Source organism: Nerophis ophidion, linkage group LG06 (genome assembly GCF_033978795.1).
Source record: "Nerophis ophidion isolate RoL-2023_Sa linkage group LG06, RoL_Noph_v1.0, whole genome shotgun sequence".
Taxonomy (NCBI): Eukaryota; Metazoa; Chordata; class Actinopteri; order Syngnathiformes; family Syngnathidae; genus Nerophis; species Nerophis ophidion.
Genome location: NC_084616.1, coordinates 64,186,720 through 64,210,580, shown reverse-complemented (window position 1 = coordinate 64,210,580; position 23,861 = coordinate 64,186,720). Strand labels below are relative to the sequence as shown.

General features: G+C 40.2%; 1 protein-coding gene across 2 annotated transcripts in view; it reads right to left on the bottom strand.

Annotated features, from left to right (window-relative positions):
• Window positions 1-3,683, bottom strand: part of LOC133555092 (RNA-binding protein 38-like) — a 37,377-nt gene extending 33,694 nt beyond the window's left edge. Inside the window, exon 1 of one of the 2 annotated variants that reach the window (XM_061904570.1) lies at window positions 3,148-3,683. In XM_061904570.1, the coding sequence (XP_061760554.1) occupies window positions 3,148-3,642 (495 nt within the window). In that variant the 5' untranslated portion in view covers window positions 3,643-3,683. The remainder of the gene's footprint in view (window positions 1-3,147) is intronic. The other variant, XM_061904571.1, reaches the window with a different exon arrangement.
• Between the last annotated feature and the right edge of the window lie 20,178 nt (window positions 3,684-23,861).

The window sequence follows — 23,861 nt, the reverse complement described above, 5'->3', positions numbered from 1 at the left end:
GTAGCTTCCATGAAATGCTAAGTAATTCACAAACAAGGATGGGGCGAGGATCACCAATTTGTAAGCAAATTGTCGAACAGCTTTAGAACATTTCTCAACGAGTTATTGCAAGGAATTTAGGGATTTTACCATCTACGGTCTGTAAAATCATCAAAAGGTTCAGAGAATCTGGAGACATCACTGCACGTAAGCAATGATATTACAGACCATTGATAACTCAGGCAGTACTGCATCAAAAATCGACCTCAGCGTGTAAAGGATATCGCCACATGGGCTCAGAAACGCTTCATAAAACCACTGTCAGTAACTACAGTTGGTTGCTACATCTGTAAGTGCAAGTTAAAACTCTGCTATACAAAGCAAAACCCATTTATCAACAACACCAAGGAACGCCACTGGCTTCGCTGGGCCCGAGCTCATCTAAGATGGACTGATGCAAAGTGGAAAGATGTTCTGTGGTCTGACGAGTCCACATTTCAAATTATATTTGGAAACTGTGGATGTGGTGTCCTCCGGAACAAAGAGGAAAATAACCATCCGGATTGTTATAGGCGCGAAGTTCAAAAGCCATCATCTGCGATGGTAAGGGTGCCCAAGGCATGGGTAACTTACACATCTGTGAAGGCACCATTAATGCTGAATGGTCCATACAGGTTTTGGAGCAACATATGTTGTCATCCAAGCAACGTTATCATAGACGCCCCTGCTTATTTCAGCAAGACAATGCAAAGCCACATGTTACATCAGCGTGGTTTGGATTTAAAACAGTGCGGGTATTTTCCTGGCCCGCCTGCAGTCCAGGCCTGTCTCCCATCGAAAATGTGTGCCGCATTATGAAGCGTAAAATACGACAGCGGAGACCCCGGACTGTTGAACGACTAAAGCTCTACATAAAACAAGAATGGGAAAGAATTCCACTTTCAAAGCTTCAACAATTAGTTTCCTCAGTTCCCAAACGTTTATTGAGTGTTGTTAAAAGAAAAGTTGATGTAACACAGCGGTGAACATGCCCTTTCCCAACTACTTTGGCACGTGTTGCAGCCATGAAATTCTAAGTTAATTATTATTTGCAAAAACAATTTTTTTTTATGAGTTTGAACATCAAATATCTTGTCTTTGTAGTGCATTCAACTGAGTATGGGTTGAAAAGGATTTGCAAATCCTTGTATTCCGTTCATATTTACATCCAACACAATTTCCCAACTCATATGAAAACGGGGTTTGTATTATTATTATTGTTATTATTATTATTATTACTAAGATGTTACTTAAGGAATTGCCTACAAATGTTTTAGGATGGTTGCAATTTGACTTTATGCCAAATTATTTCTACTTTCAGTTTTTAATGAGAAAAGCTGCTTCAAACACAAGCTGTTTAATCAGCATATGTGTTGTGGACTTCCCTGCAGGGGTTGTATGGTTGTTCCTTAAGTCCTGCTGTTTGTCTGCTAACATGACATTAAAATTTCATTTGATTTTCATTTAATGTATAAAAAGAGACATCTATCCCCTAATGCGCTGTGTACCAGTGTGCCACGAGATACAGTGTGGTGCTTCGTGTGAGACGATCTAATTTCACATATTTTGGTTGAAAATATTTTTTGCAAACCAGTAATTATAGTCTGCAAATGATGTGTTGCTGTTGAGTGTCGGTGCTGTCTAGAGCTCGGCAAAATAATCATGTAATACTCTTCCATATCAGTAGGTGGCAGCCGGTAGCTAATTGCTTTGTAGATGTTGGACTACCATGAATTGATTAACGTGGACCCCGACTTAAATAAGTTGAAAAACGTATTCAGGTGTTACCATTTAGTGGTCAATTATACGGAATATGAACAGAACGGTGGAAGAGGGGTTAGTGCGTCTGCCTCACAATACGAAGGTCCTGAGTAGTCCTGGGTTCAATCCCGGGCTCGGGATCTTTCTGTGTGAAGTTTGTCAGTGTCTCAGGGTTGTCAGCAGCTATTGACGGCACAAGCTCAGCTTTTCTCTGGTAAGAACTGACTTTTTAACAACAATATTCTCACCAAAACCTGATTGTTGACATGTGGTCGGGATCCATGTTCGCTTGACCCATAGGTAAGTTTCACCTCCAGGAATTTTAAACAAGGAATCACTGTTTGTTTGTGTGGCTAAAGACTAAAGATTCCCAACCCCATCTTTCTATTGTGACTTCTCCAATATAAATTGAACAAATTGCAAAAGATTCAGCAACACAGATGTCCAAAAAACTGTATAATTCTGCCGTTAAAGCAGACGACATTTAGCTGTGTGTGTGCACAGCGCTCATACTTCCTAAAAACCTGTGACGTCTTGCGTACGCGTCATCATTACACGACGTTTCGAAGACGAAAATTTAAAATTGTAATTTAGTAAACTAAAAAGGCCGTATTGGCATGTGTTGCAATGTTAATATTTCATCATTGATATATAAACTATCAGACTGCGTGGTGGGTAGTAGTGGGTTTCAGTAGGCCTTTAAAACATTTTGGCTCATTGTTGTACTTGGCAAACTGATCTGGCCCGCGGGCCTTACGTTTGACACCCCTGGTTTAAAGTCATATCCAACAATCGCGACAACGACTTTTTACTGTCAACTGAGTTCCATCCCTGCGATGAGGTGGCGACTTGTCCAGGGTGTAATCCCGCCTTCCGCCCGATTGTAGCTGAGATAGGCGCCCGCGCCCCAGCGACCACAAAAAGGGAATAAGCGGTAGGAAATGGATGGATGGAGTTCCATCCATCCACTTATACCCTTTGACGTCACAGGGGGCGCTGGTGGCTATCTCAGCTACAATCGGGCGGAAGGCGGTGTACACCCCGGACAAGTCGCCCCTCATCGCAGTGTCAACTGAGTTTCGTTTTTTAAGGATTTCTGCTGGTAGTGTGCGTCAGGAATTTATCAACGTAAAAAAATGTGCCTTGGCTCAAATCAAGGTTGAAAATAACTGGCCAAATGCAGCACTAAAGCTCAGTTTAACACAGGAGTGCAGATGACGAATGACACACTTATTTAAATAACCTGCTCCTCTTTCCACGACCACGTGACTAGCACGAGCACACACAAAAGGGAAAAAAATAGATTGATTTAGGACAAAATATATTCTATCTCAGATAAACTAGCTTTTAGACAAAAGGTGGACTTACAAAGCCGTATCCTCTGGACTTTCCCGTGTGTTTATCGGTGATCACAACCGCCTCGTCGATGTCCCCGAAAGTCTGGAAATATTTCCGGAGTGAGGCGTCGTCGGTGTGATAAGGTAACCCGCCGACAAAAATCTTGGTGTAAGTTGTGTCTTTTTCCGCGGTGTTTGGCTCCATTATTTCTAAAGGAACACCGAGCAGCTGACTCAAGAAGAGCGGCGAAGTCATGAGTGTGGAATAAAGAAGAAAGCAAGAGAAATTGAAAATGAAAACCCGGAGTTGGGCGGGACGGGACACTCGCCGACAAGCAGACGCTACAGTGAAGTAGCCATGGCTAATAAACATGTAGCATGACACGGCTTTTGGATGACAAGTGAGATGGCGAGAGTCCAATCCTCTCCTGCCTTCAGTTCCGTCAAAAAGGACCAAACATTGAAGCTTGTGAGGCGTGTCTTTGTGCACTTGCTGTCCAATAGACGAGCCGTGCGTCTCCTTCATGCTAATTACACCTCCTGCTCCACACCAGCCATCTGCTTCTTCTTCTTCTTCTTTTGTTTTTATGGCGGTTGGCAAGCAACCTTCTGGTGTGCATTACCGCCACCTACTGTAATGGAGTGTGGACCGAGGTGGATCCCTACTCTATATTCTTTTACTTAACCCAGTGTTTTTTAAATATGTGTATATTGCTTTATATCCTATGTTTTCTGAATGCAATCCTAATATATCTCCCACTTCTAACCTAATATTTTCTTTTGCTAACTTATTTTCCAGTATTTCTCTTTCTCTATTATATTTCCTACATTGTATTAAGACATGGTCAACATTTTCTATCTGGTGGCAAAAATCACACAGCCCTGTAGTATGTTTGCCTATCAATTTTAGTGAACTATTTAGATATGTATGCCCTAATCTCATTCTAGTCATAATGTCTTCTTCCTTCCTATTTCTACCCCCTCCTCTCATTACACCTACTTTCCTCTGGACTTTGTAAAACTCTCTACCTTTTGTTTCCTTATTCCAATTATCCTGCCACTTTTTATTGTGTTCTATCTTAATTATGCTCTTCACTTCTTCTTTACTGTGCTTAATCTCCATGTTTACTTCTGTTTTAGTGGTTGCTTGTTTTGCGTATCTATCAGCTAACTCATTTCCCTCAACTCCTACATGAGCAGGAACCCAGAGAAATGTTACCACACCTCCCGCTTTATTTATTCTGTAGATTGCCTGAACTATTTCATAAACTATATCTAGTCTTGTTTCTGATGTTATGTTTTTTATGCTCGTCAATGCACTGCTGGAGTCCGAGCACACGACTACTTTCCTAGCTTTGTTTTCCTCTATCCAGTTAACTGCCATATAAATTGCTACCAATTCCCCCGTAAAAACAGATAGTTTATCACTAATTCTTTTATTCAACACTATATTTCTCTGTGGGATAACTGCAGCAGCTCCTACTTTACTATTTATAGTTTTTGATGCATCTGTGTATATCATAATATTATCAAAAAACATTTCCTCAATCCGTTGTTCTATTTGATAACTATTTAAATGTCTATTCTTCAGTAACTGCATGTCTACCTTTGGGTTGTCATACATCCACGGTGGTATTGCAGGAATTGGTACTGTAGGGCTCACTTTAATATTGTCAATTTGTGTTTTTTTACATATATCTCCTATTATCCACCCAAAACTATTCATTTTTTTCTTCCCTTTTTCTTGGCAATTTATTAGCACTTGACGGGTTGGATGTCCTTGCTTGGATCCTTTTAAGTTTGCCCAATAAACTGCTGAGAGTTGATCTCTCCTCATGTCCAAAGGTTTTTCATTCATTTCTACTTGTAATGCTGCCACTGGAGTAGATTTAGTAGCTCCACAACATAATCTTAACGCCTGCGACTGGATCCGGTCTATTTTCTCAAGTAGAGTTTTTGAAGCAGATCGATAAATAATGCATCCGTAGTCGATAACAGACCGAATTAAAGTGATATATATTGTTTTCAATGTTAACCTATCAGCCCCCCAATCTTTACCCCTCAAAGCCCTCATTATATTTAACACCTTTTTACTTTTCTCCATTATCTTGCTGATGTGGGTTGACCAGTTAATATTTTTATCAAACCATATTCCTAAATATTTAAAAACTTGTACCTCTTCTATGTTTTCTCCATAGAGTTTTATTTGGAGCTTGTTTTGTATTTTCCTCTTCGTAAAATGTATGACTTTTGTCTTTCCAACAGAGAATCTTAAACCCCAAGCCGTCCCCCAGTCTTGAACATTATTTACCGCTTTTTGAATCTTCTTTTCTATATAATTTGTATTTCTACCTCTCTTCCACATCACTCCATCATCAGCAAACAATGCCACCTCCACTAACCCTTCCACTTCACTAAAAACTTCATTTATCATGATGGAAAATAGTACTGGACTTATTATACTCCCTTGTGGGGTCCCATTTTCCACTTTGTATTCTCTACTATATTCATTTTCTATCTTTACTAATAATGTTCTACTTGTTAAAAAGTCTTTTATCCATCTGTACATTCTTCCTCTAATCCCAATCCTATTTAGTTTCATCAGCAACCCCTGTTTCCACAACATATCATACGCTTTCTCTATGTCAAAAAATACCGCAATTATACTTTCTTTATTTATTTGTCCCTTTCTAATTTCCTCTTCCAGCTGCACTGCTGGGTCATTTGTGCTTCTTGCTTTGCGAAAACCACTTTGGTAGTTTTTTATAATTTCTTTTGACTCTAAATAATATATTAATCTTTTATTAATCATTTTTTCCATTACTTTGCCCAAATTTGAGGTCAATGCAATCGGCCTATAATTTCCTGCCTCTTCCGGATCTTTCCCTGGCTTGCATATTGGAATTATTACAGCTGTTTTCCACTCATCTGGTAATTTTCCTTCTTCATATATCCTATTATATAATTTCAAGACCACTTCTTTGCCGATGCTACCTAAATTTTTGATCATTTGATAACTCACCAGGTCTTTCCCTGCCGTCGTATTTTTAACTTTTTTTAAAATTCGAACCATTTCATCCAAAGAAAATGTCATATCCACAGTGTTGATAAAACTATTATCGTTGTCTTCCTTCATTTCCTCAATATTTACACTAATTGTTTCTTCTCTCTTTTGTTTTTCTACATTTTTCAAATTATCATTACTGTGCACTTTAACAAAGGTTTTTGCTAAAAGTTCTGCTTTTTCTTTATTTCCTACCACACTCCGCATTCCATCTTTCATCACATGATTTTTATGTTCTTTTCTGAGCCCTGACATTCTCTTGATCATTCCCCACACCTGGCTTAAAGGAGTAGTTCTATTTAGTGTTTCACAAAAAGTTCTCCAATGGTGTTTTCTTGTTTTTTTAATAACATACCTTACTCTAGCTTGATGCCTTTTATACTGGATCATGTCTTGGAAATTATGTGTTCTTCTCAATATTCTAAATGCTCTATTCCGTTCTTGTATTGCATCTGTGCACTCTTGTGTCCACCACGGCACTATCTTCCTTCTTCTCCCTATACTATTCCTTGGTATGCTCTGTTCGGCTGCTTCTATTATGCACTTTGTAATATCTGTATTTAATTGTTCAATATCTTGATTTATATCTACTTCCTTTAAAGTTATGTCGGTAATTTCCCTAAATTTCTCCCAGTCACCATGATTATACTTCCATCTTCCTTCTATCCTAGTGCTTTCTGTCCTATGATTTATGTTTATGTGAATGACGATTGGATAGTGATCACTTCCCATTGTGCTGTATTTATTTACTTCCCACTCCACCTTTCCTGCTAACCCTTGTGACACTAGTGTTAAATCTATTGCTGTTTCTTTACCCGTGACAACATCTAACCTTGTTCCCGACCCATCATTCACACACACCAGTTCTTTTTCCTCCAAAAGTGCTTCCAATGTATCCCCATTCCAGTCATCCCTTTCACCCCACATTGTGCTATGTGCATTAAAGTCACCACACCAAATAATATTGCCACTCCAGTGCTCCATTATTGTTTCTAGTTGGTGAATTTCTAATTTCTTGCATGGATTATAGAAGTTTAGTACTTTGTATCTTTCTTTATTATTCCATACTTCTACTCCTACTATCTCTAGTTCTTGTTTTACTTTTAATATTGAATAATGCATATCTTCCTTAATAAATATGGCACATCCTCCTCCTTGCCCATCATTCCTATCTTTACGTATCGTTATATATCCTTTTATTATAAAGTTTAATTTTGGCTTCAGCCATGTTTCTTGAATACATATTATATGTGGTTTATTTTTCATATTATTAATATATCCCTTTAATTCCTGTCCGTTTGCTATCAGACTTCTGGCATTCCACTGAACAATTAACATGGCGTTGGATTGTGGTAACATGACTCGGTCTCGTCTACTCTCTGTAGCTCACCTTGCACCTGTTCCCAGGATAATTCTTTTAAATTTAAAAACTTTGCTGCTGCTTTGACAATTATTTTGATTTTCTCAGTCTTGTTTCTAGCCTGTTCTGTACAATTTATTACATAAGCCAGGAATACAACTAGTTTATCCATGGAAATTCCTGTATTTGCTGCCTCTTGTTTTTTATTTCTTGAACTATTTTCACTTCTGTCCTGTTCTGCACTTTCTTGATTTCTTATTTTAACTGCCTCTGCATAAGTAATATTTCGTTCAACTCTGATTTGCTGTACTTCTGTTGCCTGTTTTCTTATGATGCAGCCCCCATACGCTGCTGTGTGATTCCCGCCACAATTACAACACTTGACCTGTTCATTTTCTCCACATTGTCCATATTCATGCTCCCCTCCACACCTTCCACATCTCATTTTAGCATGACACACACTAGCTATGTGCCCATAGCGTTGGCACTTGAAACAACGTACTGGGGGTGGCACGTAAGCTCTAACATAGAAGCTTAGATACCCAATCATGATTCTCTCTGGTAGGACCTCCTCTGCAAATTGCACTAGGACGGATTCGCTCTCAGTCTTTTCACCATTCCTAAATGCCATCAATCTTTTCATCGTAGTGACAGTTCCTCCTTTTATTTCTCTTTTCAGATCATCTAAATTTTCTCCTCTTGGGATTCCTGTCACGACTCCTCTTGCCCCCTTCCGTTCTCCCACTTCGATTTTTTCCTTTATTATTTTGTTGCACAGTTTTTGCAATCGCATTGCTTTGTTCTTTTGCTCTCCATTTTTGCATTTAATCAACAGCCGTCCGTCCCTGAGCACCTTCGCTATCTCCACCTCTCCAATGTCCTTCTTTAATCCCTTAACCAGAGTCATCAAACTAATGTCATTCATATCTTGGTTTGATTTAAATGTATAAATTATCTTATATTCATCCATCATAACCCTTTTCCTCTTATCAACCTCTTCATCGTCTTCATGCACTCTTTTAGTACTCGCCTTTCCTTCACTCCCTCCTCTCCCCTTCTTTCCTCTCTCCCCTCTAGTCCTATCCATTTCCATACTATCCTCATACATCCCGTCACTATCCCCTTCCATCTCGATCCAGTCACAAAACAGCTTATGCTCAACCGCCAAAACAGATTTAGATACTCTCGCCGCCGCCAAATTCACTCCAAATGTTTGGTAGTTCCGCGTCTCTCCTCGTCTGTCGACCTCCCCAGCAAGACCCAGCCATCTGCTTCTTCCAAATGAGCCTTTTAAAGACCTACTGAAATGAGATTTTCTTAATTAAACGGGGATAGCAGGTGCATTCTATGTGTCATACTTGATCATTTCGCGATATTGCCATATTTTTGCTAAAAGGATTTAGTAAAGAACATCCACGATAAAGTTCGCAACTTTTGGTCGCTAACAGAAAAGCCCTGCCTTTACCGGAAGTCGCAGACGATGACGTCACCCGTTAATGGCAACTCACATCCTCACATTGTTTTTAATGGGAGCCTTCAACAAAAAGAGCTCTTCGGACCGAGAAAATGACAATTTCCCTATTAATTCGAGCGAGGATGAAAGATTTGTGTTTGAGCATATTGATAGCGACGGACTAGAAAACAAACAAACAAAAAAAAACAAAACGCGATTGCATTTGGACGTATTCAGATGTTTTTAGACACTTTCTATTGTGTTGCTAGTGTTTTAGTGAGTTTAATAGCACCTGATAGTCGGAAGGGTGTATCCACGGCTGTCTTGACGCCAGTGTCTGATGGAAGTCGACGGCAGCTGTACGGACGGCACAAGCTCAGCTGATCTCCGGTAAGTGGCGACTTTTTACCAAAATTTTTTCACCGAAAACTGCTGGTTGTCATTTGGCCGTGATCCATGTTCGCTTGACCGCTCTGATCCACAGTAAAGTTTCACCTCCGGGAATTTGAAACAAGGAATCACTGTGTGTTTGTGTGAATAAAGGCTAAAGCTTCCCAACTCCATCTTTCTACTTTGACTTCCCCATTATTAATTGAACAAATTGCAAAAGATTCAGCAACACAGATGTCCAGAATACTGTATAATTATGCGGTTAAAGCAGACGACTTTTAGCTGTGTGTGTGCGCAGCGCGAATATTTCCTAACAGTCCGTGACGTCACGCGTACACGTCAGCATTCCGCGACGTTTTCAACAGGACACTTCGCGGGAAATTTAAAATTGCAATTTAGTAAACTAAAAAGGCCGTATTGGCATGTGTTGCAATGTTAATATTTTATCATTGATATATAAACTATCAGACTGCATGGTCGGTAGTAGTGGGTTTCAGTAGGCTTTTAAAAGCATGCGGATCATTGCAACAGAAATAAACCGTTCCAGGGTCGAGCTGTCGTCATAAAAAAAAGACCCTCCATTAATTAAAGCAGGGGTGTCAAACGTACGGGCCGCGAACAGGTTTTATCCGGCCCTGGGGATGAGTTTGCTAAATATAAAAATGAGCCGGAATTTTTGAATGAAAGAAACGGCTGTTGTAAATGTGTTTTACTACTACTAGTTCAAGTTCATTCACAATACCATATAACAATTACAATAGTGGTGGATGTAAAGTTAAAGTTAAAGTACCAATGATTGTCACACACATACTAGATGTGGCAAAATTATTTTCTGCATTTGACCCATCACCCCCTGGAGGTGAGGGGAGCAGTGGGCAGCAGCGGTGCCGTGCCCGGGAACCATTTATGGTGATATAACCCCCAATTCCAACGCTTGATGCTGAGTTCCAAGCAGGGAGGTAATGGGTCCCAATTTTAGAGTCTTTGGTATGACTCGGCCGGGATTTGAACTCATGACCTACCGATCTCAGGGCGGACCCTCTAACCACTAGGCCAATGAGTAGGTAATGATGAATGTCATCATTTAAAGATGTTGGTGCGTGAAAGGGTCCCCCAAATAAGCTAGAAGAAGCTTTTGACAGGGGGTCCAGAGTACAGTATATACATGGAAAGATGAAACATGGTAGCAAGCACAACAACAAAAAACAAAAACAAAGCAACAACAACGCTGTATGATAAACACAAGATAATAGTACTAAAGCAAGCATACACATACATACATACATTCATTCCACCATGCAAAACCCAACAGTAGTCTACACCACACGAGGCATGTGTCCACTAGATGTCACATCAGCAATTCTGTGTATCTTTGTAGGTCAGGGGTTGGCAAGTTGACAAGGAGTACATCACTGAAAAAAGGTTGAGAACCACTGATCTATGTGCCTGACTGAAAACCAAAAATATAAGAATGCTAGCTGGTCGGTGTATGTTTTGGTCATTGAGTTTTCCTTTTATAAACGGGAGTTGAAAAACGATTTGAATTTCATCTTGAAACAGAAAACAATATTTGAAACATATTTTTCTTTTTTCCAGTGTCAAAGAGCAATAACTATTGCTTGGATAGGTTGATTGGCAACACTAAATTGGCCCTAGTGTGTGAATGTTGTCTGTCTATATGTGTTGGCCCTGTGATGAGGTGGCGACTTGTCCAGGGTGTACCCCGCCTACCACCCGAATGCAGCTGAGATAGGCTCCAGAACCTTCCCACGACCCCGAACAGGACAATGGATGGATGGATCGATGGATTTACATGACATAACGCCGGGCTCATAAAATATGCATGGCGGGCATGCTAGCGTCTGTTCTCAATGGGAAATAAGCAGCATTTAGCCATGCTCGAAGAAAATGCCCTCTGCTTGCGTTGTTTTCAGCTGTGCGAACCATTCAAATTGCAAAAAGTTTCAACCGTTCTTCAGAGTTCCTCGAGAGGTAATCAAGAGTGGAAGAGTGCAATAGTTTACAAAAGATGACAAAAACAGTGGCACGCACTCTAGTCTAAGGGAGCAGAGTCTGCATTTGACCCATCCCCTTGTTCCACCCCCTGGGAGCTGAGGAGATCAGTGAGTAGCAGCAGAGGCCGCGCTCGGGAATAGTTTTGGTGATTTAACCCCCAATTCCAACTCTTGATGCTGAGTGCCAAGCAGGGAGGTAACGGGTTTGAAAGTACTTCGTACTGAAGTAATTTTTAATATTGTTTGTATTTTATTTTTTAACAAACAGAAACCAGAAAGTCACTGTCAATGATACGTTCGTCAAGAAAGGTACTTTCATGTCTCCCCTCTTGTTTATTTTGTACACAAAGGTTTTAGAGTACATATGACAACAGGACAAAAATCAAATATGGGGATTATTCAATAATTGTTAGTTTATTAAATGGAGATGCAGTCACAGGTGTCAGATGTCGGGTGCTAATTTGTTTACGTGGACAGGTCTCGCAAAGTTTAATCATGAAATGCAAACTTACCTGAAACAACAATTCATATTTATCTGGGAGAGTCTTGATAGCAATTTGCTTGACCCAGCCATACACAAATAAGTTGTAGACCTCCATGCTTTTCCAAGTTTTTATTTGTTTTGTCATAAAGAATGATGTCTGGAGCACAAGATAGTTTAATATGTCTGGGAACTTTCGATTGATTGATTGATACTTTTATTAGTAGATTGCACAGTTCAGTACATATTCCGTACAATTGACCACTAAATGGTAACACCCGAATAAGTTTTTCAACTTGTTTAAGTCGGGGTCCAAGTTAATCAATTCATGGTAAAAGCTTCTGTGCATTGGCCGGGAATCGAACCCGCGTGGCAGGTGAGCATTCTACCACTGAACCACCAATGCATTCCACCGTTCTATTCTACACTGACCGATAATCCTTGAAATCCCTTGACAAGTCTTTTTTTTGATTAATTATAGAGATCTAAACAATTGCATAGTTCGAATTTTTTTTTTGCTCCTAACTGCGTTTTGCAGGAAGATTTAGGCCCCTTGTGTACTCAGAGAATTTGCACGCTGCTGGCTACATAAATGTCATCTTGGCTTGGTTGGCCACTGCTTTGTTTTCACTTTTTGGAAGAAGTCACGTAACAGAATACAACTAATTGAAAGCTTCAGATTTTTCTACATTTCCTAGAATGCAATGCCGGTGGCTACGTCAGTAGCCTTTGTTTTGAAACACGCTCATTGTATCTAGTGATACTTATAATCCCGACGACGTGTGCTATTGTCAACTGCCAAAATCGTAGTGGAAGAAAAAAAACAGCTTTTATCGCATTCCTGAGCGTATGTCTGGACAGACAAAAGCGACAGAAAAGACAAGTGAACAGGGAAGACAGGCAAATAGATTGCTGCAATCAACCAATCAGATGTGACATGCTATCAATAACTTTGTGTTTGTTTGGATCATTTCATCTCAGGTAATAATGAAAATGTTATTAGTAAACATGAAGCAAAAAAAAAAAAAATAGCCTCACTTTGCATTAACGTGATGTGCTTGGTTGAAGAACTTTGATAGTAGTTGTATTGATAATGGATACTGTGCTCATACTTCGCCCATCCGGATTGTGGCCTCCACATAAAACCCAAGTGAAGCGACATGAAAACAACATTCTCCCAATCCTGCCTTATAGTCAGTGTGCTGAGATGATTATCTGTGATTAAACAAGGTATCAAACTTGGGCCGGATCATTTCTGCAAGTGCATGACTTTAGCCTTGACAACACAATGTCCACTAAGTTTATACAGATAAACATAAAAGCCACAAAACCACCCACAAACAAATTTGTCAAGGATTTATCATTTTGAAAGTCCTTTAATGTGTAAAAGGGACTTGGTTGAAAAACTAGGTAATTCACTAAGTCCGGGTAGGAAAAAATCGGGGAAGATGCCGCGGTTTCTGTTACAGTCAAACTTGTCGTTCTGGTACAGATCCTTACATCCTGATACGGCTTGTTTCTCTTTATATTGACAAAGGGACTCCTTAGCCAATGAATCACAGTATTTCTCCATCAAATCAACATCGGTGCAATGTTATTTTCCACAAAATAGTTCAGAAATATTACATGTAGTGCTATCGTGAAAAATGACTTTAGCTTTCCAATAGGGCGGCTGTTAATGCATTGTGGGATACTTTAGCTACGAATCTGAAGCCCTGTATTGGGCTGCAGCTGTTGATTACTTTAGTAATTGATTAATCAACCAAATTAGTTTGTGGATAAAATACATTTTGTAGCCTCAATGTGTAATTTTGAAAAAATTGTTGAAATGAACAAAAACCTTTCTGCTTGCCATAACTTTCAATTGTTTTTTTTTTTCAAGGCTCCAGCTCCCCCCGCAACCCCAAAGGATGGACTTTTCAGGTGTGTATTAATACTAAAAAAATAATAATATAAAAACCCCCCCCAAAAAAAACTCTCTGCAGCATGCAACGTGATGTGATATTGTATTCAGAGATTTGGGGGCCCAAAGCAAACCTAGTCATTGGGGCCCTCCACAAAACAAAAACAACATGGTCATTTTCATTAGAGACTACCATGCACATTAAAGCTTGCCACGTCTGACTACTGTAATTGATAGGAAGTTAATCAACATTTAACTAAGCGTATCCATTTTTTTGGAGATCATTATTTTCTTAGCACAATCAAGCAGATGTGACACATAGCGCTATTATTGTGTAGGACAAAAACTAGTTGTGACTGGTGGGGAAAAGAGAGCTTTTGACGGTGATCATGTTTGAACGAGGCAACCCTGTTGACTTTAAAAAATTCTCTCTCGAGTTCCTATACCTGCCGAGTTTGCACCACATCTTACCAGACCCTCGGTTGTAATAGTTTATCATTTGGAGTCCTTTAAAATTCACATATTTGGGATGTTAAAGCGTTATTTTCCACTTACATCCTTTATGAGACAATTTGGGCCACCTCAGTAAATTAATGTAACCTACATCCTAATGATGTGGGTTGCAATTGAAACATTTCTAAAGTCCAAATTGATAGTCTCAATTTGAAGGATGCACATAGGCAAAAAACAAAACTAAAATGTTGATCATTTTGTACAAATTTTGCAGCAAAAACGAGTAACTAAATATTTCTTGGCAAAAAAGACTAATTCAGATGGTGCTAACCTCGCCTAAAAATGAATGAAAACATATCAGTTATTTCAGAGGAACGCTTATTCAATCACTGTAATAAATCAATTTCATCGAAACAAACACCTTTTTGCGGGTTTACATTGATCGCTGCATAATGACATCTGTATACCTTGACAGCTGCATTATGAGACAACATCAGCAGAGATAACCCACAATTCAGTTTGTTGTTCGAGAGAGTAGTGGCTACACACGTCCATCCATCCATTTCCTACCGCTTGTTCCTTTTTGGGGTCGCGGGGGATGCTGGAGGCTATCTCAGCTGCATTCGGGCGAAAGGCGGGGTACACCCTGGACAAGTCGCTACCTCATCACAGGGCCAACACAGATAGACAGACAACATTCACACTCACATTCAATTTAGTGTTGCCAATCAACCTATCCCCAGGTGCAGGTTTTTGGTGGTGGGAGGAAGCCGGAGCACCCGGAGGGAACCCATGCAGTCACAGGGAGAACATGCAAACTCCACACAGAAAGATCCCGAGCCCGGGATTGAACTCAGGACTACTCAGGACCTTCGTATTGTGAGGCACATGCACTAACCCCTGTCCCACCGTGCTGCCCTATACACGTATCCTGTACATATGTACACAGAAAAGAGAATAGGATTTTCCCCACTGTACTGTCGACCTTTGTCGAGCTTGCTGTCATGGACCGCTCAGATTTATCAGGACAGCGTCTCTTTTTTTTTCGCCCAGTAGGCGAGAGCACTACACGATCACTGATTCCATCAAAGTTACTCATTATCAATCGCTTTAATTAAGTTACATTTACGGCAAAACAGACACAAAGCGAGCAAGCATGACCGGGAAAGTTGAATCGTGTCATCAGATAACGATGCACTGATTGGTCACAATAAATTTTGACTTTAAGGTTTTACTACTTATATATAAAATACTACACGGTCTAGCTCCATCCTATCTTGCCGATTGTATTGTACCATATGTCCCGGCAAGAAATCTGCGTTCAAAGGACTCCGGCTTATTAGTGATTCCCAAAACCCAAAAAAAGTCTGCGGGCTGTAGAGCTTTTTCATTTCGGGCTCCAGTACTCTGGAATGCCCTCCCGGTAACAGTTCGAGATGCCACCTCAGTAGAAGCATTTAAGTCTCACCTTAAAACTCATTTGTATACTCTAGCCTTTAAATAGACTCCCTTTTTAGACCAGTTGATCTGCCGTTTCTTTTCTTTTTCTTCTATGTCCCACTCTCCTTTGTGGAGGGAGTCCGGTCCGATCCGGTGGCCATGTACTGCTCGCCTGTGTATCGGCTGGGGACATCTCTGCGCTGCTGATCCGCCTCCGCTTGGGATGGTTTCCTGCTGGCTCCGCTGTGAACGGGACTCTCGCTGCTGTGTTGGATCCGCTTTGGACTGGACTCTCGCGACTGTGTTGGATCCATTATGGATTGAACTTTCACAGTATCATGTTAGACCCGCTCGACATCCATTGCTTTCCTCCTCTCCAAGGTTCTCATAGTCATCATTGTCACCGACGTCCCACTGGGTCATTATTGTCACTGATGTCCCACTGGATGTGAGTTTTCCTTGCCCTTATGTGGGCCTACCGAGGACGTCGTAGTGGTTTGTGCAGCACTTTGAGACACTGTATTTGATATACCATTGATATTTTTTTATTATTATTATTATCATTATTATTTCAAACTAAATTTTTGCATGTCACTATAAAGTTATATAAGCCTTGCTTGTTCAATATTCAATGCAAAACTTTTTGGGGTCCCTATTAAAAGGTTAATTTGTTCACCCTTGGCCCGTGGCTTTGTTCAGTTTTAAATTTTGGCCCACTCTGTATTTGAGTTTGACACCCCTACGCTATGGGAAAAATTCAATCAAAACAAATGTTTTGGTGGTTGAAATATTCCTGTTGAATCTTTGATTAAAATCATACGCCTTTGTAAAATATTGTTTACATTTTGTTACATGGTTGCACCAGAAAGAGGGTTTTTGATCGATTGATTACAACTTTTATGAGTAGATTGCACAGTTCCGTACAATTGACCACTAAATGGTAACACCCGAATAAGTTTTTCAACTTGTTTAAGTCGGGGTCCACGTTAATCAATTCATGGTAAGGGTTAATGCTTGTTACCACTTTGAACGCGAGCACCCTCTTAAGACAGCAGCTTTACCACTGCAAACAGCCCTTTGACAGTGCAGAGGTCATATAAAAAATGGATGGATGGATGGATACAAGTACGAACTTAAAGTTAGGGTATGTCGGCAGTTCAAAATTATATTTTTAAACCAAAAATTCAGAGAAAACCCTAGTTAGTGCATGTCACCATTAGTGGTTTAAAAGATTAAAAAAAATAATGTTTTCTAAATTACAAACTAAATTGAATGATAATTGTTGTTCGGCCCGAGTAAGATGTCTGCATTCATTGTCTTTGATGACGAAATTTCGATTTAAGACGTTTGGGGTTAGGACATGACTAATTTCTGCCCTTGATCACAAAATACACACTCTTATGCACACGTCACACAGTCACAGATTGACGAGGTCATGGGAATGAAACCTCTGATATTAAAATCCACTTTGCCAACAAAACCAAACACCCAACATGTTAACATCTTCACTATGCCACAACTACATGGCGTGATGGCGGGAATGCCCAAAGTTAGCAGGAAACAGCAAAACCAATCGCTTACATGCAGTCTGAAGATAAATTGAACTTGTGCTGGGCATTTTTTTTATTTAATATATCATAACATTATATTTTACTGCAATGATCACATAGACACCCCCTACCGCCCCAAAAAACACCTCAACTGTTTTTGTTTTTTTTTAAAGAATAGATCTTGCGCCTTTCAACAAAACAGAATGAAAGATGATGGACAAAAGAGTTATTGAGTTGACGTTTCTGGTTAAGATACAGAAAATGATATTTCTTCTGACAATAATACTCATTGTCCATTGTGGCATATTTATTTGCTTGTAATTTTCAAGGCCTGTAAGGCATGGGCGTCATGTCAAAGTAGTTTTCAGTGAGGGTCACATCGCAGTTATGATTGACATCAGAGGGTCACTCCTAACAGTAAATGATATTATTATAAATAAATAAATAAATGATAAATGGGTTGTACTTGTATAGCGCTTTTCTACCTTCAAGGTACTCACACATTCACACACTGATGGAGGGAGCTGCCATGCAAGGCGCTAACCAGCACCCATCAGGAGCAAGGGTGAAGTGTCTTGCTCGGGACACAGCGGCCGTGACGAGGTTGGTACTTGGTGGGGATTGAACCAGGGACCCCTCGGGTAGCGCACGGCCACTCTGCCACTGCGCCACGCTGTCCCTTACACAGTTTCCTGTGCATTTGATTATCCATCCATCTATCCATCCCTTTCCTACCGCTTATTCCCTTTGGGGTTGCGGAGGGCGCTGGTGCCTATCTCAGTTAAAATCAGGCGTAACGCGGTTTACACCCTGGACAAGTCACCATCTCATCGCAGGGCAACACATTTGATTATTCGAATAAAAAAATAAGTACAAGCAAAAAGAAAAATCTAGATTTTACGGTAAAAAACTAGCAACTCCGTCACATGCTTTTATCGTAAAATGTACATTTTTTTTTTTCATAGCATATTCTAGTAAAAGAAAAATAAAATGCTGTTGTTTTTTTTTCCTGAAAATAGCTTTTTCACAGTAAAATTCTGGTAACAGAGCTGCCAGGTTTTTTTTAACCGTAAAAGCAATTGTATATTGTAGGGTGTATTACTGTACATTGGAAAACAGTACCTCAGAGTTGAACAAAAAATGTTTTAAATATGTGATCATGTATTTGTTGCGTTATTAAATGGTATATAAGTTTAAAAAACATGCGATTGCATGGAGTACATATTTTTTTTCTGTCAAAATGGAAGAATGACTACATTCAGTTGGAAAGATTCGGTATTTTATTGATACATATTATTTTCAGGCTTTTGCAGGCCGTTTAAAATGGTGTGGCGGGCTAGATCTGGCACCCGGGCCTTGAGTTTGACACCTGTGCTCTATGGTATGACAAACCTGCATAAAACATTCAGTCTTAACTTCAAAGGACACAAAGCCTTAACAAAATGCACCTTTTAGTATATTACAATTTGAGTATTTCACTCTGAATTACAAACCGAGAAGTAGATTTTAAAGTGGGTTCACTGGGCTGACTAGCGGTGGCCCACAGTCCAATGTGAGATCTTCTCATGTGGGCGCCAAGTCATTACCAGTAGGAAATAAAAAGCACTTATTCATGACAATAGGCCATGTTGGGGGTGAGCAGATGCAGGAAACAAACAGATGAAAGCCAAGCTGCAGACGGCTGAGCTGCCGGTCTGAGAGGCAGAACTTTCTCAGCTGGTTTCTTCTAAAGATTTGGCCTGACAGATGTTCTTCACACTCAGGCTCCTTTCACACAAATCTTTACTTCCCACTTCACACGGACTCTCAGTATCCTGGCATCATCTCATTACATTAATACTCTGATTAGATTAACCGTCTCTTTCTCACACTTGAAACTTTTCATGGCCAAAAGATTCTAAAAGATCAGTAGTGTATATTTATTTATTTAGACCAGGGGTCTCAGACATGCGGCCCGCGAGACGTTATTTTGCGGCCCTCACCTTGATGTGAAAATTTGATATTAGTGCGGCCCGCAAGTTTTATATTAATGGCGCTTGACAGCGTCATGCTTGCCAACCCTCCCGATATTTCTGGGAGACTCTTAAATTTCAGGGCATCCTTTCTCTCAAATTTCTGTTGATCTCTTACCCAAACACCAACGTTCAGAGGGTGCCGTAATGGCGCTACCTTTAGCGCCCTCTACAACCTGTGCAAACAGCGTGCCAGCCAGGTCATATGTTGTATCTGGCTTTTGAACATAGACGTATGTGAATGCAAGGCATACTTAGTCAACAGCCATACAGGTCACAATGAGGGTGGCCATATAAACAACTTTAACACTGTTCCAAATATGCGGCACACTGTGAACCCACACCAAACAAGAATGGCAAACACATTCTGCAGACCCACGTGGGTCTGCAGAAGCCTCATACAACATGTGGCTCGCCCGTCACGCTGTTTGTATGACGTAAAGGCGGACGCGAAGACATGTTGTAGAGGACATTGAAGGGCAGTGCTATCACGGCACGCCCTAAATATTGTTGGCCAGGCGAAAATCGGGAAAAATTAGGGAGAATGGTTGCCCCGGGAGATTGTCGGGACGTGCACTGAAATTTGGGAGTCTCCCGGAAAAATCGGGAGGGTTGGTGAGTATGTTGCTAGGGCGGGAACGCCATTCAAAGAAGGTAAATATTATAAAGTGCATGTTAGATTTCTAAGAAATATTTTCTTGCGGCCCAGCCTCACCCAGTTTCTGCACCCAGTGGCCCCCAGGTAAATTGAGTTTGAGACCCCTGATTTAGACCATTTGAACTGACCGATGGTAAGCTACCACTGTAATATTTTAACGTCGTCTTTTAACTTTAAAGGATTGATTCCCAGGAAGCAGAGTTGATATTGAACAAAATATGGATGACAAAAAAATGTCTTCTGTCTCCATTTACCAATTCGTAATCGGTAATGTTGGATTCATTCATCCATTTTTTTTGTATAGAACTTGTTCTTCATACGATCATGGGGCAGCTGGGGAAAATCCCATGCAGGCGAACTTTGGCAACATAGGGTTAGGAATGGCCACAGAAAATTGGTTCCATAACAGCACCAACATAAACGGTATTAAAATACCAGTAGAGTGGAACAACAAGTTCCCTCTATATTGAAGCTATTATCATACATATATGATGTTTGACATAGAAAGACTTCCAAAGTTTGCAAGTAAACATCCATCCATCCATTTTCTACCGCTTATTCCCTTTCGGGGTCACGGGGGGCGCTGGCGCCTATCTCAGCTACAATCGGGCGGAAGGCGGGGTACACCCTGGACAAGTCGCCACCTCATCGCAGGGCCTGCAAGTAAACAGATAAAATCAAAGTCGTATCAATCTCGCTGAGATTCCCCGAGCCATTTTGACAGATAATGAGCAAGCCAGACATGTCATCGCCTGAAGTAGAGGTAGGAACCACAGATCCCTTCATCATCAACAACAATGCAAATCATGCAGACTTTGTGAGAGCCAACAATGAATACTTTGGAAAAAGTTATGATCCATAAACTTAAGTTGTTGCTCCTGAATATAAGGAGGATGAGCTACAAGTTTTAGAATCTCTGCTAAACAGATATAGCTTTAGTGAAAGACTAAGCATCATATGGCAGAATTGCTAAGTCCTAAACAAGAAATACTAACAACAAACACAATAAAACAATATCTTGCTGTGCAATGTCTGCTCTCACTGTGATGATGATGGATTGGATGTCCATATCTTCTCGTTTAGATGAATAATTCATTATGATGCGCAAAAAGGGTTAACAAGGAAAAGTCTCGCTGCAGACACCATCTTGGGTTGTGTTTGTTTGTTTCCATCTTTGGGTATAAACTGAATGTCACAGATAAACTACTTCTAGATTTATGGCTAAATCCTCCTAATATCCAGATGAGAGGCATGGTTTATAAACTAGAATAACTACTCGAGACGCAATGATGTGTGAGCAGCAGGACATCAAGGCCAGCTAATAGTAAAGCAGCAGAGAGCTACTAAGGTGTGTGTTATCAATCCGAACCCCAAAAATAGTCTGTCTGCCTTAGCTGCTTATAATAACAACATCGCAAATATTTGGTTAATATTCAGGTGGGTTTTGGATGGTTATTTAGAGGATTTTGTGGGTGAAATAGAGAGCCTCCATTGGATATATTGTTAGCGGGCTATTTATTCATTTATATATTTACGACAGGGGTATCCAAACTTTTTTTCCGCACAGGGCCGCACACAGAAAAATTTAAGCATACAGGGGCCATTTTGATGTTTTTCATTTTCAAACTATAACAAAATATATGGATTTTTTTTTTTTTATCCTTAAGGCTCCAGGGGAGCACAGAGGGTCACTACAATGTTAAAAATAAGTCAAATTATTATTATTTTTTTATTTAATGCTTACAGTAAATCTCTATATCAACTTGAGGTTGATATAAAGTAAAACAAAAAGGTTTTATGCCTTTTCTGTCAAAGACAACTTTGTTTTTTATAGTAAAACTGAAATATGCAGTACTTAGATAGATAGATAGATAGATAGATAGATAGATAGATAGTACTTTATTGATTCCTTCAGGAGAGTTCCTTTATTCAGCAATTAAAGCCCTCAAAGATCAATAATGCAGGACACCATTGATTTTAATTATTTAATATTTTTGAGTAATCACAGTGAAAAGTTCAATAAAATCCTACTAAATATATTTGAGATCCAAAAGGTTCCCCACTCATAAAGTGATGCATTTGTATTATTATTATTATTTTTTACTTTTAACACCATCCATCCATCCATCCATCCATCCATCCATCATCTTCCGCTTATCTGAGGTCGGGTCGCGGGGGCAGCAGCCTAAGCAGGGAAGCCCAGACTTCCCTATCTCCAGCCACTTCTTCTAGCTCTTCCCGGGGTATCCCGAGGCGTTCCCAGGCCAGCTGGGAGACATAGTCTTCCCAACGTGTCCTGGGTCTTCCCCGTGGCCTCCTACCAGCTGGACGTGCCCTAAACACCTCCCTAGGGAGGCGTTCGGGTGGCATCCTGACCAGATGCCCGAACCACCTCATCTGGCTCCTCTCGATGTGGAGGAGCAGCGGCTTTACGTTGAGCTCCTCCCGGATGGCAGAGCTTCTCACCCTATCTCTAAGGGAGAGCCCCGCCACCCGGCGGAGGAAACTCATTTCGGCCGCTTGTACCCGTGATCTTATCCTTTCGGTCATGACCCAAAGCTCATGACCATAGGTGAGGATGGGAACGTAGATCGACCGGTAAATTGAGAGCTTTGCCTTCCGGCTCAGCTCCTTCTTCACCACAACGGATCGATACAACGTCCGCATTACTGAAGACGCCGCACCGATCCGCCTGTCGATCTCACGATCCACTCTTCCCTCACTCGTGAACAAGACTCCTAGGTACTTGAACTCCTCCACTTGGGGCAGGGTCTCCTCCCCAACCCGGAGATGGCACTCCACCCTTTTCCGGGCGAGAACCATGGACTCGGACTTGGAGGTGCTGATTCTCATTCCGGTCGCTTTTAACACTTAAATTTCAAAATCAACTTCTGATTTATCTGTCGATTTTAAGTTTGAACTATTATTTTGTTTGTTTTATGCCCTTTTGTCAAAACTTTGATGTTTTTATATGGCAACCACATAACACATGCAATATTTTTTCCACATAAAACATTTTAAAGTGATCATTTTTAAGTAATAATCATAACATAGATGATTTTTTTGTCCTTTTTTTTGAGCAATGGAAAAAAAAAAGAAAAAAAAGACAAAAGGAAAAAAAAAAAACTGCCTGCATGGCAGCTTTGTGTCAACATTGCCACTTTTTCCTCATCAGAGTTCACCTCATTACACTTTTTTTAAATGTTTATTTATTTATTTTTGCAATACTATTAATTTTGCAATTTTTGCAGAATGTGTGGCGGGCCAGTAAACGATTAGCTGCGGGCCGCAATTTGGACACCCCTGATTTACGACTTTGAATGTATAAAAAAAAATAAGAAACACATACGTGTTCATGTCTTGTGATTGTGAATGATAGACAGCACATCTCTCTCTAATTTTGTGCATATTTCCAGTTTGACTATTCTGATGATATGGTCAGAGTGCAGAAGTGTTACTCCAGTGACGTCAATCTACGGAAATTACCAAAGACGTTTGGAGCGGAATATTGATTTGGTTTAATGGATACAATGAAACACAATTAAGCACATAAAGTGAAATTGTTTTTCCACTCTGCTGGTACTTCAACTACACCAAAAAAGAAAGTTAACTATCCAGCTATTGGTGCTTCATTTTGGTGCTAAATGTATGCAGGGCCAGTAACTTGAAACAAGTGCTTGGCAGTGATATTATGTAAGTGGGAAATGTAGCATCCCAACAGAAGCATACAGTCTGACACTCTTTCTACTTTATTGCCGATTTGGGCCGCAACAATTAATTTGATAAGAAAAAACTGTGATTTAAATTCTATTGCTTTAATTAGTTATTTAAAGAGTGTAACTAATAACAATTGATGAGATCCGGAGCGCATGGAGTGTCTGGGACATAGTTTCTGCAATGCTGTCACGTGCAGTGAAGAGCGGATATTTTAATTTTCTAATTTTCTTTAAAGCACACAAGTAAAAG